The 14,926-nt window shown below is 48.5% G+C and overlaps 1 protein-coding gene across 15 annotated transcripts in view; it reads left to right on the top strand.

The window, feature by feature from the left end:
* LOC119185078 (uncharacterized) overlaps positions 1 to 14,926 on the top strand; it is a 91,068-nt gene that overhangs the window by 46,146 nt on the left and 29,996 nt on the right. Inside the window, exons 1-2 of one of the 15 annotated variants that reach the window (XM_075886530.1) lie at positions 8,930 to 9,304; positions 10,591 to 12,933. The exons of 11 other annotated variants lie outside the window; for them this stretch is intronic. In XM_075886530.1, coding sequence (XP_075742645.1) covers positions 9,145 to 9,304; positions 10,591 to 11,612 — 1,182 coding nt within the window. In that variant the 5' untranslated portion in view covers positions 8,930 to 9,144 and the 3' untranslated portion in view covers positions 11,613 to 12,933. Of the gene's footprint in view, positions 1 to 8,259; positions 9,305 to 10,590; positions 12,934 to 14,926 lie in introns of those variants that run through there. 3 more of the 15 variants (XM_075886533.1, XM_075886540.1, XM_075886539.1) reach the window with 3 other exon arrangements.

Raw genomic sequence — 14,926 nt, forward strand, 5'->3', positions numbered from 1 at the left:
GGTAGTGCTGTGAGCGCGTTGAATTCATAACTGCTGGATTCTGACGACGTCCTGCTAAGGTAAATCTTATCCGACGATGACACTAGTGACTCTTACAAAGTCGTGATACCGCGCACGTTGAGAGGAGCACTTTACTACTTTCATGACTCGTACATTGCTGGGCATGCGAGCGGCCTTAAGACTTAACGCTAAGTTGTGTCTGCTCGCTACCTGGCGAGGTGTGAAGTGGGATGTGATTCGCTACTCCTGTTCATGTCGTGTGTGCCAAAGCGTCAAGCCATGAGGTGAATGTCCGCCCGGCCTCATGCAACCGATCAACAGCCAGACTCCCTGGGAAATCGCGGCATGTGACGTAATGGGCCCGTAACCCACAACCCCTAGCAGAAACAAGTTCTTGCTGGTGATCACGGATCACTTCACTAAATGGGTGGAACTTTTCCCCCTTAGGAAGTTGACAGCTCGAGTAATTTTAGAAAAGTTGATGAAGGTTTTTACCAGGTTCGGATTTCCTGAGCAGTTGATTATAGACAATGCGTCTTATTTCACTGTGAAGGTGTTTGTTGACCCGTGCGCCGTGTAGGGCTTTACACACAAGAAAACAACGACCTACCGTGCTCAGTCGAACCCCACAGAGCGAGTCAATCGCAATATCAAGCACATGCTTCTTGCATTCTCTGCGAGACATGGGGATTGGGATACCTTCCAGAGATCAGTTTGCCTTGCGATCGACCGTAAACCGATCGACTGGGTATGCGCCTTCTTCTCTGAACCTGGGGAGAGAACAACTGTCGAATCTGATCAAGACCGTACTTGCGGATCGCAGTAGAGTGCCAGTGGTGACATCAGCAGGCGCTAAATACGTTACGCAGCTGCGCCAAAAGCTAGCGGAAGCTTTACATAAAGCTCGGTATAATCTCGGCAGAAGGCGCATAACAACTGCACGCATCGGAACGTACGCTACGAAGTGGGCGATCTGGTGTTGTGGCACCATCATGTTCTCAGCGATGCTAGCAAACAGTTTGCTGCCTCGCTGGCACCGAAACGGTCTGGGCGGTACCGACAGCAAGAGAAAGTTTCCTCACTCGTCTATCGGCTCGCGAACATGAAAGGCAAACCGAGCGGCGGACCGGTGCACGTATGTGACCTGAAACGCTACGTGGCACGGGAGGAGCATGAGGACTACAGCCAGTCCCCTTCCAAGCCGCACGCAGCGGGTAATATCGCTCGACACTGAGTGAGGAGCCCAGGACTGCGTTACTTCTTGCGTAACAGGCGGATACAACTATGCACGGTAGGCGGCGTTTGATAAGTTCAACGCCGGGTGCAAGGGCTCGCGCGCAATACATGTGCAATTGTTAACCTGTTCTTTTTTCTGTGTCGGCGTTTACCGAGCAGATAGAGAGTCGAAAGGAAAAGAGGTGCCGCCGGAACAGCTCGGAGAGGAAACCACTCCTCTCGCCGGATCACCCCCAACATCATCCATGTCATCATCATGGCCCTACCCAACCAAGCAACGCGACTGCCAACCTACCCCATTGCCCTCATCACCGAGACTGTATGCAAGGGGCGCCAGGGTGACCAACAGCCAGCCCAGTCAGGAGAGCCAGCTGCCTCAGCGCCGCTGTCACAACGACGAACCTACCTAGCCGACCCATGGTTGTCCAACACCCATACGGCCTCTGCTACCTCGAGGCCATGTGTGAGGCACGCCGAAGATGACTCTCGAGCCCGCCAGACCAGTGAGCTGTTACCCGATACGTCAGCCCAGACCATGCAGAAGAGGGCAGCCTGAGGCCAGTGCTGAACGAAACCTGTCACCAACTGGCTTTCCTCAGTCGCCCTGAACAACCTGAGTGGCGGGGATCGACGGGGCGCGGTCCGGACCAGTGTGATACCGGCACCGGATCCAGGGCGGCAGTAACGGCGGCGGAAGCGACAGCAGTGGCAGTAACGGTGGAGGAGGGGACAGCGGTGGCGATGACTGGCCATGACGCAAAGGGGGCACGACAGCAGTGGTGGTGGCTACTTTGGATGCAGCGGCGTCAAGTGGGGCACCGGCTGCACCTACGGCAGAGGGCCAAGTGCAGGAGGGCACGGGTAGCGACCTACTGTCCTAGCCTTCCTCGATGATGAATAACAAAATATTCTAATGTTGCAGCCTCTGTCATTCAGGGGCCTTTTTAATAGGGGGGGGGGAGATGTGGAGAGCACGCGTACCCAGCCTCTCTTTCTTTTCTACAGCGTGAAAGCCTAGTTGCGGGAATACCCCCACAGCCGGTGCTCGCGATTTCCCCTTTCCCGGCGCGCAGGACGGGTTTCCCCTCTCTCAGCGAGAAAAGGTATTATTCTCGTCACGGAGAGGGAAACCGGGGCAGGGGACAAAATTGGCTTGTGGACGGCTGCACGGGTCTCTCTGACACCGGCCTTGGAAGAAAGAGGTAAAACCTGCAACCTCCCCCCTTGCGAGCCGAGGACGACAACAACCAAGGAGTAAGCGTCTACCCTTGTTTTCTGTACTATCTCCTCGCGACATTTGCGCACTATTGCTAACACCTAGCATTAAAGTGTTTTTGTTGACCTAGCCTGTTGCCTTATTCACCCGAACCCGTGTAGATGCAATGAGACGTGCTACGGTTAGGGGACGTTAATCGTGCATGGTACGAATGTGTGCGGATAGCTAGTCTTCTGCGTCAGCCGTACATAGGACGGACCTCCTACAACATAAACGCATGCACAAGCTGTTGCATAATGATGCTGTGCATATAAAAAATTGGAAGCAATATTATGTCTCATTGTCACATCAGATTCTTAAAGAACAAGGTGATGTTACCGCTGTCAGTGATTCCGAATGCAAAAAAGCTGGCTTTCATACATGCAATAATTACAAGCAGTGTTTTATTCACATAATATTGTAAGAAATAATGTTGGTTGGCTGTTGGCCTATATATAAGGTTGGCTAAGCTTCAATCCTATTTAACAAGGTTGACCGCAGCATCGCCCGGTTCTACATATTCGCTGTTAGATATCAGACACTTACTGTTTACCGTAAGCGTGAAAGCGATGGTTTGGCATTACTATGCAGCCAACGATGGTTGCGGACAGCATCTTATAGTTTAGCGGGACAGCGTTTACATGGTTTACGTGCCCCAGATGAGAGGGTGGCGCCACCTATTGGAGGGTTGATAAGTTAGAGAAGAATGAAAAAGGGGAAAAAACGACAATCTTTGCCTGTGTCACGGCGCAAAGCATTCTTGTAATTTTATTTTAGTAATAATAAAAGTATAAAGAGGTTTATTGGGCGAACCAAACGAGCAGGTGGAAGATTCGAGATAGCGACAGGACGAGGAAGATGGAGGAGCTCGAGCGCCGATCTCGTGGGGCCTTACTCTGCGATGATGCTTGTTGTTCCCTTTTGTTGTCATCATTCCTGCATTATAATTGCGCCCATCGAGAAAGATGAAGCCATCCTGGCGATCTAACAGATGGGAACGAGCGGGACGAAGTACGGCTTAAAGCGGTCCAAGTGAACAATATCGTGTCCATGCTGTCGATGGTCACGGAGTGTGTAAGTGGTTGAATGGCGTAATTGACGGGCGATGTGCGCTCTACCACGCGGTACGGACCATGGTAATTTGAAAGTAGCTTGGTAGACAAACCAGGTGCATAGGGTGGTACATACAGCCATACAAGGGTTCCAGGGGCGAACTTTGCGGCAGGAGGTGGTCGTCATCGTGGGCCTTTTTCTGGCGTTGCTGGTCAGCCGTAGTAAACTGCTTGGCTAGTTGGCGGCATTCTTTGGCATGACGGGCGGCTTCAGACACGTTCGTGCACTCAGATACATCTGGTGCATATGGCAGCAAAGTGTCAATTGTGTGCGATGGTTGACGTCCGTATAGAAGGTAGAATGGGGAAAAGCCGGTGGTGACTTGGGTAGCGGTGTTGTAGGCGTAGGTCGCAAACGGAAGAACCAGGTCCCAGTTCGTTTGGTCAGATGCCACATGCGTCGCGAGCATGTCACCCAGGGTCCGATTAAACAGCTCAGTCAGGCCATTCGTCTGAGGGTGGTGTGCAGTACTCATCCGGTGTACAATATGGCACTGACGGAGAAGTGCTTGGATTATGTTGGATAGAAATACACGGCCCCGATCGCTGAGGAGCTCGCGAGGAGGGCTGTGACGCAACACAAACCGATGCAGGATGAAAAATGCGACGTCCTGAGCGGTCGCTGTAGGAAGAGCAGCGGTTTCGGCGTACCATGTCAGGTGATCTACAGCAACGATAGCCCACCGGTTACATGCTGTGGTCAATGGCAGTGGTCCATAAAGGTCTATTCCGACGCGATCGAATGGGCGGTCGGGGCACACAAGCGGCTGTAGTGGAGCTGCTCCTGCATTCGGTGGCTGTTTTTGTCGCTGACACTCATGGTAGCCGCGAATAAACTGTCGAACAAAAGTAAACATCCCACGCCAGTAGTACCGCTTCCTTAAATGTTCGTAGGTCTTGAAGACACCGGCGTGAGCGCAGTGCGGGTTGGAGTGAAATGATGCACAGATTGTAGAGCGCAGCTTTTGGGGAATAACGAAAAGCCACTTCCTGCCGTCTGGTGAGTAATTGCGCCGGTACAAGAGGCCGCCTCGAATGGTGAAGTGCGAAGCCTGGCGTCGCATTGCTCGAGTGATGGGAAGTGACGGTACCCCAGATAAGACGTCCAGAAGCGAAGTTATCCATGGATCCTCACGCTGTTGTGTCGATGTCAAGAGCGGACAGCGCGTGTTCTATAGAAGATATAGAGGCAACCTCATCGGACAGTGGTGATGGTGAGAGCACATCAGCATTGGTATGTTGGCGACCGGAACGGTACACGAAGCGGATGTCATACTCTTGAAGCCGCAGAGCTCTACGAGCAAGGCGACCTGATGGATCCTTCAGCGACGACAACCAACATAAGGCATGATGGTTTGTAATTACAGCAAAGGTGTGGCCATATAAGTACGGGCAAAATTTCACAATCGCCCAAACTATGGCTAAGCACTCTTTTTCAGTAACACTGTAGTTTACCTCAGCCTTGCTGAGTGTTCTGCTGGCATAGGCGACGACATACTCAGGGGATCCAGGCATGCGTTGAGCAAGAACTGCACCGAGACCGACACCGCTGGCGTCTGTATGGATTTCAGTTGCAGCAGTGGGATCATAGTGGCGCAATATAGGCGGCGATGTCAGGAGATGGCGAAGAGTGGTAAATGCGTGATCACATTCGGAAGACCATGATGAGATGTTGTTGGCACTGCTTAAAAGTTGGGTCAAAAGGGCAATTATGGAGGCAAAGTTGCGCACAAACCGACGAAAGTAGAAGCACAATCTTACGAAGCTGCATAATTGTTTTACAGTCATCGGTTTGGGGAATTCAGCAACAGCGCATAGTTTAAGCCGGGTCAGGAAGAACGCCATTCTTTGATATGACATGACCGAGAATGGTGAGCTTCCGAGCAGCGAAGTGGCATTTCTTGAGATTCAGTTGGAGCTGCGCATTCTTCAGACACATGAGGACATGTTTCAGGCATACAAGATGTGTTGTGAAATCGGGTGCAAAGACGACGATATCGTCAAGGTAGCAAAGGCATATGTTCCATTTCAAACTCCGCAGAACCGAGTCCATCATGCGCTCGAATGTGGCCGGCGCATTGCAGAGGCTGGAGGGCATGACATTGAACTCATATAGCCCGTCCGGTGTCACGAAGGCTGTTTTTGGAGGATCACCATCTGCTAAGGGCACCTGCCAATACCCCGAACGCAAATCTAACGACGAAAAAAACTTGGCACCTTGTAAGCAATCAAGGGCATCATCAATCCTGGGCAAAGGGTATACGTCTTTGCGAGTGATTTTATTTAAGTGCCTGTAATCAACGCAGAAGCGAATTGTACCATCCTTGTTCTTAACAAGAAGGACAGGTGATGCCCATGGACTTTAGGAAGGTCAGATAACGTCGCGCTTGAGCATATCGTCAACCTGTTCGGTGATAACCTGACATTCCGTGGCGGAAACACGGTATGGTCGCTGTCGTACTGGCGCGTTGGAACCTGTGTCGATGCAGTGAAAAAACTGGGAGTTCGGCCTAGGGTAGGTTGAGCAACGTGAAAGGATTCATGAAACTGGTAGAGCAGCTGAAGAAGCTCGGAGCATTCAGATGGCGATAGTTCGTCGGCAATCGATGAATCGAAAAGCTTGGAGGGTGGTATATTGGAAGGGTTGAGGGCACTGATGGCGTCGTATTCACCAGAACAATCTGGCGGCATGGTAAAAATTTGTTCCTTATCAATGGCATGCACGTGTCCAAGAAATTCACCTTGAAACAGTTCGACGGGATACGGAAGGGGATTGATGAGGCAAAGAACACTGTTTCCTTCAGAAATAAAAAAGGTTGAATAAGGCAGAAGAAATAATCTTGACTAAGAAAGAGGCTTGATGGTTCAAAGAATGCAATTTCATCCCTAATGCCACTGAACACGGGGAGCAACACAGCTGCTGTCGGAGGAATTTCAGTGCCTTCTTTGACGACGAGTTTGTGTACGGTGGGCTGAATGAGGCTGGTTGGTTGGTCGTAAAAAGGGAAAAGTTCAAGCTCCAATCTTGCACAATCAATAACGGCATGGTTACGCGATAAAAAATCCCATATAAGTATGATGTCGTGTGAGCATGACGAAAGGACAATAAACTCAACAGTGTAGTGATCCTTCGCAATCATCAGTCGGACAGTATAGGCGGCTACAGGCTGAACCGGGTCCCCATTCGCTGTTTGCAAGGACATCATATTAAGAGGCGTCGTCACTTTTCGGAGCTTGCGGCAAAGTTTAGCGTCTATCACGGATGCGGCAGCACCAGTATCCACTAGAGCATATGCTCGAGTACCTTCTACAAAAACTTCGACAATATTCGATGGCAATGTCTAAGGACTTGAGCATTTCGACAGCGCAGTTCTTGACTCCTGAACTGCGGCGGTTAGTTTCCCTCGTGTTCAGGAGCTGGCGACGACGCATGGGTGACAGGGAGCGACGACGGGGTGAAGGTGAGCGACCAGACATAGTACACAGACACTCCCGTGAAGCTGGCTAACCTCCCTGTCCTTCCTCTTTCAATCCTCCTCCTTCACGTGAAGACGAGCTTGACTGAGGATCAGAATTTTCCAGACAAGATGGAGGAAAGTCCATTAAGCTGTTCTGTGTCCGGATGTCTGTGTATCCCGGCACGCGACGACGGCAGTAATGAGTAATAAGGCCAGGGCACCCGCACGCAAAATAGATAGGCCAGTTATCGCGCGTTCTCTAAGTGTTGGCATTGAGGGGAGCAGCCCATGCGGCAGACAGGTGAGTTGAGGCTGTGGTGGCGATGGGAGAAACCCAGGCGGTGGACGGCTGAGTCGGGGCTGAGGTATACGGCAGTCCCTGGAACGGCAGGGGGTGGTGTGGCTGCTGCCGCTTTAGTGCCTCAGCATAAGTAAGAGGCGCGGTGACGGGGGGCTGCTGCAAGGGCACCGGCATAGCCTCGGAAATCTGCTCTTGGACCACACGTCGGAGCATGGGAGCCAATGGTGGTGGGTGTCGCAGTGGCTGTTGCTGCGAAAGCTCCTGGCGTTGAGCAAAAGGCAGTAGAGAAAGCTGCCGAGCCACTTCCTCTCGCACGAAGTCTTTCATTTGTGCGAGAAGGTTTGTCTGGTCAGTCATAACGTCCAGTGCGGTCAGTGGTTGCATTGTCTGGAATGAGCGTCGCGTCCGAGCTCGTTGCCTCCCCAATTCATCATAGCTTTGGCACAAAGTCACTACTTCTGCCACAGTACTAGGAGATTACGCGAGAAGCATCTGGAAAACGTCATCGTCGACGCCCTTCATAATGTGCTGTGTCTTCGCACTCTCGCTCACGGAAGCATCGACGTGCCAGCAGAGATCGATCACATTTTCCATATATGATGTGAAAGTTTCACCTGGCTCCTGTGCCCCTGTGCGCAGACGTTCTTCGACGCGTAGCTTCCGTAAGGCAGGGCGACCAAAAACGAAACATGTCGCTTCCTTGAAGGCAGACCAATTCGCGAACTCTGTTTCGTGGTTTGTATACCACAGCTTGGCCACGTCGGTGAGATAAAAATTCACAGTGGCCAACTTAGCAGCGTCATCCTACCTGTTGGGTCCACTGACTTTCTCGTATGACGACAGCCAGTCCTCGACGTCCTGGTCTTCGGTGCCCGCTAAGATCAGGGGGTCTCGCTGATGAACCGGGCCGGGGCAAGTAGCGGCCGCGAGAGGTACTGTTTGTTGGGCAGCGTCAACTTGCATGGCCGATGGCAGGGTGCGGGATCGAAGTTCCAGGTTGTAGGCGATGTGGTTACCCCGCACGATCCACCAAATGTAAAAAGGTTTATTGGGCGAACCAAACGGGCAGGTGGAAGATTCGAGATAGAGACAGGAAGAGGAAGATAGAGGATCTCGAGTACCGATGTCATGGGGCCTTACTCCGCGATGATGCTTGTTGTTCCCTTTTGTTGTCATCATTTCTTCATTATAAAAGTAAATAAATATCAACCACGTACCAAACGCGAAAGCATTTATGTTGCCAGTTTGTTTACATCGATCTTCTAGTTAGGCCTAGAGACGTTCGAAGTGGGAAGCTATCTAAAAAATTACACTAGCTTATCCGTAATGCTCGGTCATCGAAGCTAACGAGGGCAAGCGAAGCCATTTAAACAGTCTTTTGATGCGATCGAAGTGAATCTTTCAACAACTACGCCAAAATCACTTCGAAGTGGGCATCCGCATGCAATGCCATGTTTTTTGTACACTACGCAAACACGGTAACGTTTAATCTGAAAAATAGTGCACATTTGGTAAGCGGTATGGGTAACGTATGTATCTGCGTATGTGCACTTCGATCCCATTATCACGGTAAGCCCACTATCTCGCTAAGCCCGGCAGTAGTGATCCAGCTGCGCCGTTTGCGCCAATTTGCTACAATTATACCTTCCTGCGCCTTACTGCGCAAGTGTTGTTTTGTTTGCGCCAAATGCACCAAATTGCACGAAAGAACCCGACTTTAGCGGATGTTCATTTTGCAGTTGGCAACAAGTGAATTCTTTTCTAGGTTGGCAATTGTTTATCATGTGCTTTGCAGCTTTGGTATTCGTCGGTGTCGTTCGGGTGTTTTCTGTAGGTTTTCGCGCTCATGCACAGCACGTCGTGTCGTTGCATGTGCGCCATGTGCTTGTGAACAACCATTCAGCGAATGTTTGTCATCCCCCCGCTGTTGAAATGGACAAAAGTAAGTCGCTTTCTTTTTAAATTTTGTGGCATTTCTTAATAGCGCCCGTGAAATACTTTAGTGAATGCTTAGGCGATCGCGTAGCGCTGCTGGCATTTATTACCGGCCGCACTTTGCTATTGAATCAGTACAGAAGTTGCAACTTGCCTATAGTTCTTCCGATTTCTCGCTACTGATTGTTTTTGTGTTCGGAGTGTCCGAGCGCTGTACGTAGGCTTAGGAAGGTGCGCCGTGCCTTGTTTCGTGGGGCGGAATATCCGCATTTGAAACGCGCAATCGCTCGTACGGCGTGCAGCAGTTACACCTCCTACATGCTACCGTTCGGAACATATAATAGTGCGAAACGAACGAGCGAGTGACGCGGAATACACTACGAATTTCTGCAGGCGGGTCGCTTTTGTTGACGTTAGCAGATCGCTAGATGGGCCGTATGTGCTGCCGGCGCGTCACGGATCGGGCGCCCCACCGTGCGAGCTGCTTGTAGAATAGTCGGAAAAGAGTGATTGAGCGTCGACCATGTCAACACAAGCAAGTCAATAAGCACCGTAATGTTACCGCATTAGCGGCCGCCGATCGTTGGGAATACGCTATTCGTGACGTGCCGTTCCCAATCAGCTTTTTTAAATACTTAATTTAAGGAAAACATTGCTGTCGATTTCTGCTCTGGTCATCGCGCGCCGCGCCGGAAGGAAGCAAACCTCCAACATACATTAGCGCCTTATGCCGCCTTGCCAGCTGGGGCAATGCGTTTGTCTGTGGCCGTCAGACCCACGCGTCATCCGCATGGCAATTTCCTGTAAGTTGGTCGCGAGTTTTAGGTGTAAATGGTCGACAAACTGGCATCCCGATTCGCGCCATTTGTCGAGGCTGTACCCAAAATGCTTGCGCAAATATTTGGTGTTGGCGCCTTAGAGTTGGTATTTAGATCTTCCAATGAAGTAAGGTTGGCATTATGTTACGGGCTACCCTAAAAATAAATCTAGTAGTTACGTGCTCTTTTTACTAGCGTGCCTTGGTCGTGGGAAAATTTACAAGAGTGGAACCTTGGGCTAGTTGGTGCGTAGTCACATTTGCAAGTTTTTTATACTGACGCATTGACTAGGCTTGTATTTTGTCATGTTTTTAATCATCCTTTTTTGGGCATATATATTCTTGCCACTCTGTGATATAAAGTTAGAAGTCAGTGCTCTTTCTGTCTACCCTGTTGCTTTTACCTATATTCACGCTCTGAAAAAAAAACTTGGGAAAGTTTACTGTCATAAAGTTCGTTTCGCTCATGTTTTCAGATCGCAACACCAAGTTCAACGCCTCTGTACTCAACGAGGTGGACTCCAATAATGATCCGATCAGTCGGTGGTGCAAGAGTGGAACCCGAAATACAGATGCATTTTGTATTCTTTTCAACTGCACCATTTCTTGCGCACAGCATGGAGCGGCAGCAGTGAAGCGTCATGCTGGGATGAAGAAACATATTGATGCAGCTGCTAGACACGGAGACAAGGACAGGAATCTTCCTCCACCCAAATTGGTGCAAGGCACACTGGACTTCTCCAACGGGTCTGCTAATACATCACTTGAGCACCAAGTCAGCAAGGCAGAAACTACTTTTGCTTTGTCTGTTGTGGCCAAGGGAATTCCTTTTTCATGGGGAGACACGGCAACTTCGATTTATCGCTGCATGCTCCCCGACAGTGACATTGCCAAAAAGTTTAGCTGCGGCAGAATAAAGTTGGCCCGCATTGTATCAGATGGACTGGGTCCCTACTTTAAAGGACAAGTGGTGACTGAGCTGTGCCAGCCAAATGTCTATTTTTCCATTATGATTGATGAGACGCCAAAGCCAGAGCTAAGGGTGCAGCAACTAGATGTGCTGGTACGCTATTTTTCCAGCAGCCAACAGGAAGTTGTTGTTGAACATGTCCAGTCATTTGACCTTGGGCGTGCAACCGCTGAAATAATTGTTGGCTGCATAGAAGAAGCAATAGCAGATCTTCCAAAGCAAGGACTTGTTTGCTTTTTCAGTGATGGCCCTAATGTTATGAAGAGCGTAAGAAACAAGCTTCAGAAGCATGTGGCACCAAGTTTGATTGATATTGGCAACTGCAATCTTTATAAGGTTCATAATGCATTTGGCAGAGGCCTGGATGCATTTGGCTTAGATGTAGAAGAAGTAGTGAGAAATATTTACTACTACTTCAAAGGTGCTGTCCGCGCTGAAGCACTCAGAGAATGCCAGGATACTTTGGGAATCTCTTGTCATGTATTTCTGCGCCACGTTTCTAATCGCTGGCTGACGGTACAAGACTAATTTTGCCGAGTTGAGGAACAGTTTGAAGCGCTTCGCACCTATTTTTTTAAGGGCAATTCATCTCGTCAACGACCTGACACCCAAAGCCTACACAACAAGCTTGTGTCGGCATTTTCTGAGAAACAACTTTTGGCCAAAGTGTTGTTCCTTAAGAACTGTGCGCAGCTTTTCAGTGGATTTCAGCTGCTCTTCCAAAAGCAAGAGCCGCTCTTGCACATACTTCACGTTGAACTTATTGTTCTAGTCCAACGAGTCCTCAGTCGGTTTCTTCGTCATGAAGCCTTTGCAGACAAGAGCGCTGAGCAACTGAAAAGGCTAGATGTGATGGATGCATCCCTTTGGAAATCGAGGCCGGAAGTTGGTACAGATACTGAAAAATCAATGCTTGAGTGGGACTCTAGTGAGAAGAAGCGGTTTTATCTTGGAGCATGTGCTTTTTACTTGGCCTGTGACAAGGATCTTCTTCAGAAGCTTCCACTCGACAATAGAGTTCTTCAATCTGCTAGCCTCCTCAATTGGCAGTCAACAAATGTTGAATCGGAAGTGCGAGCACTGAAGTACCTTGTGTCTCAGCTTCCACAGGTAATCAAACATGAAGAAGTTTCCTCAGCCATCGATGAGTGGCATATGTTAAAGTGTGACTCCAACAGTGACCTCCTGGCACTTGGAGGTGAAAGAATTGATGTTAGTTGGGGCAAAATATTTGAACTGAAGTCTCCTGGAGGTCAACCAAAGCATCCATTATTGTCGAGGCTTGTCAAGTGTCTGCTGTGCCTGCCTCATGGCAACGCAGACTGCGAACGAGGATTTAGCGAAAATAAGCGCTTTTATGAGAACCGCTACTCATTATGCATTGCAAGCATTAACGGGTTGCGCCAGACAAAGACATACCTCCGCAGGTATGATGGAGATGCCACTAAAGTTCCCTTGTCTACAGAGCTTCTGCAAAGTGTAAGGAGATCTGGAGCCCGATACACAGAGAGAACTGCAAGTGCACAGCAGTCAGAAAAGCAGGAAAAGGCTTGGAGACCAAGACACTGGTGCTGATGTCGACGAAAAGCGACTTCGTAAGAACTTGAAAGAAAAGGTCACATCAAGTAGGGCATTGCTGAAACGAGCAGAAGACATAATTTCTTCTGGTCTGCGTTCTAAGAGCCTGGAACAAGTTGAAGCTGGGCAAACTTTATTAGCTGAAGGCAACTCCGCTTTGAGCCAAACCCTCTCACAGCTGGAAGAACTAAGCAAGAAGGTGAGCAAGAGGACGTAAATGCTGCAACATGCACATCTTTCTTCTGTAAATAAATGAAAGTTCAAAACTCTCCTTACAGTTCGGTTTCTGGGAATTTTCGTCATAGCTTTTAGTGTACTTTAATAAAATAATGCTACACCTGCACTACCTTCATTTTCAGTAGTGCATTAAATCTGATGGACTGGTCCATTTCTTGGTGGCTTTTAAAATCGGCATGCACGTGACACTCTAATTAATAATTGAGAATTGAGACAAATACGATTTTATAGAACTGTGGTTGCTATCACAGCTTTAGTTTCAGCAATAATGAGAGATGTATTTTTGTAAAATAAGTTGCTGCTACAATTGCTGCTCCAAAATCGAGTGCCGATACAAAGGTGCTCCAAAAGAGCATTTTCTCTGCTCCAAAAATTGCTCCAAAAGTTGAAGTGGCTGGATCACCACTGGCCCAGTATACTCTAATCGTCTATTGTGACAGAAAAATACACTATTGTAACCAATCACCCGCTTTGCGATGAAGTGTCAGTTAAAATTGGTGAGGGGTGTAAAATGCTCCTGCCTCTGCCCTTGACAGTTTTATCAACGGGTCCGAGGAGTGACGCCCGTCCTCCTAGGCCACGTGCTTTAGTTGCCCAATTACCAGCTGCACTTCGCTATAATTGACCCAGCATAAGTGCACTTCAAAGTTTTATGCACAGTAAAAATGTTTTGTTCTGTACGTTCCACAGTTAAGAAGTTATTTTGGCTTTCAACATTTTTTTTCTTTTCTTTACCCCAAGGCTGACAAATTCTACCACATTCCCACTGTTTGCCCAGGGCCTGTAAGAGGCATACTCCTCTAAGTTCACCTCGTTGCACGCATTGTGAAAAGTGATCATGTTTTTCATGCATTAGAGTATGCGGAGCTTTAGATCATTGTATGATGGAGCGGTCGACAGGGGCTGGATACCTGCCTCGAGGCTGCAGGAAGAGGCTAAGAAATTACTCAATATTATGCATGACCTTGCTTATAGCTCAGACACAACTAACCAAATAAATAACATTTTTATCCATTCCTCTGAATCTTCTGATTCCGTCATTCATTCTAAGCTTTATTCTTAAAATTAAATGTTATTCTTGATAACCCCCATATTGTTTCGTAAGCGGCCAGTTTTCTTCATTCGCTCTCTGTTTTTTTTTTTTCTTAAGCTCTACAGACTCAACCCCCATGAAAGCCACCTCCACTGTTCCTCGGGGATCCGTTCAAGGCCCTTTATCATTGTTACTTATCATTATAGGCTTCACTCGCAGAATCTCATTTAAATAACTAAGTGCACATGATCGCGTGCTTAATTAAAGGATCAATTACATTGACGATCATCATCATTATGGTCAATCACTCACATTATTCGGTAAGTGGTGTGACACGTGGCAGCTTAACGGTAATTGCATTGAAACTATCGAAATGTACGTTACCAGTTGGCGTAAACTTCTTTGTTTTGGCTATTTTCTTGGTGGCACCCAGCTTAACAGAGCTTGAAAGTACAAGCATTTAGAAGTGTATCTAAGCAAACATTTTTCATTGACTTGCCGCATTGATTACGTATGTGATAAAGAGATCAAATTTTAGATTATTTGCTCCGCACCGTACGTAATGTCCCTACTGATTCCAAGCTGCTTCTATCTCAATCACTCATTCGCCCTGTTCTTCAATATGTGAAATTCTCTGCCTGGTAAAATTCGTTCCTTACAACTAAAAGACTTGACAGTTGCAGTCAATTAACATCTTACTAACGTGTAATCAACATCATGCTTACTTGAGCATTGCTTCGGGTGTAACTGCGTTAGCATTTGCATTCCTTGCTTGCATTTTTAATTGGCGTTCCATATAGTATACTATAAAGTTCTGTTTCTGCTATAGCCTTAAATATGGCTGTAGTATGTTGATAGAAGTAAGAATAAACCAATAAGATCGCCTGTGACCAGGCTGCCCACTTCATGCAGCTACATGAACTCATGATTGCTAGCGCAGTGGAGTCGAGCGGGTGACCCTGGGACGTGTGTGCCAGAGCACATTGGTCGAAAA

Source organism: Rhipicephalus microplus, chromosome 2, assembly GCF_043290135.1.
Source record: "Rhipicephalus microplus isolate Deutch F79 chromosome 2, USDA_Rmic, whole genome shotgun sequence".
NCBI classification, from domain to species: Eukaryota; Metazoa; Arthropoda; class Arachnida; order Ixodida; family Ixodidae; genus Rhipicephalus; species Rhipicephalus microplus.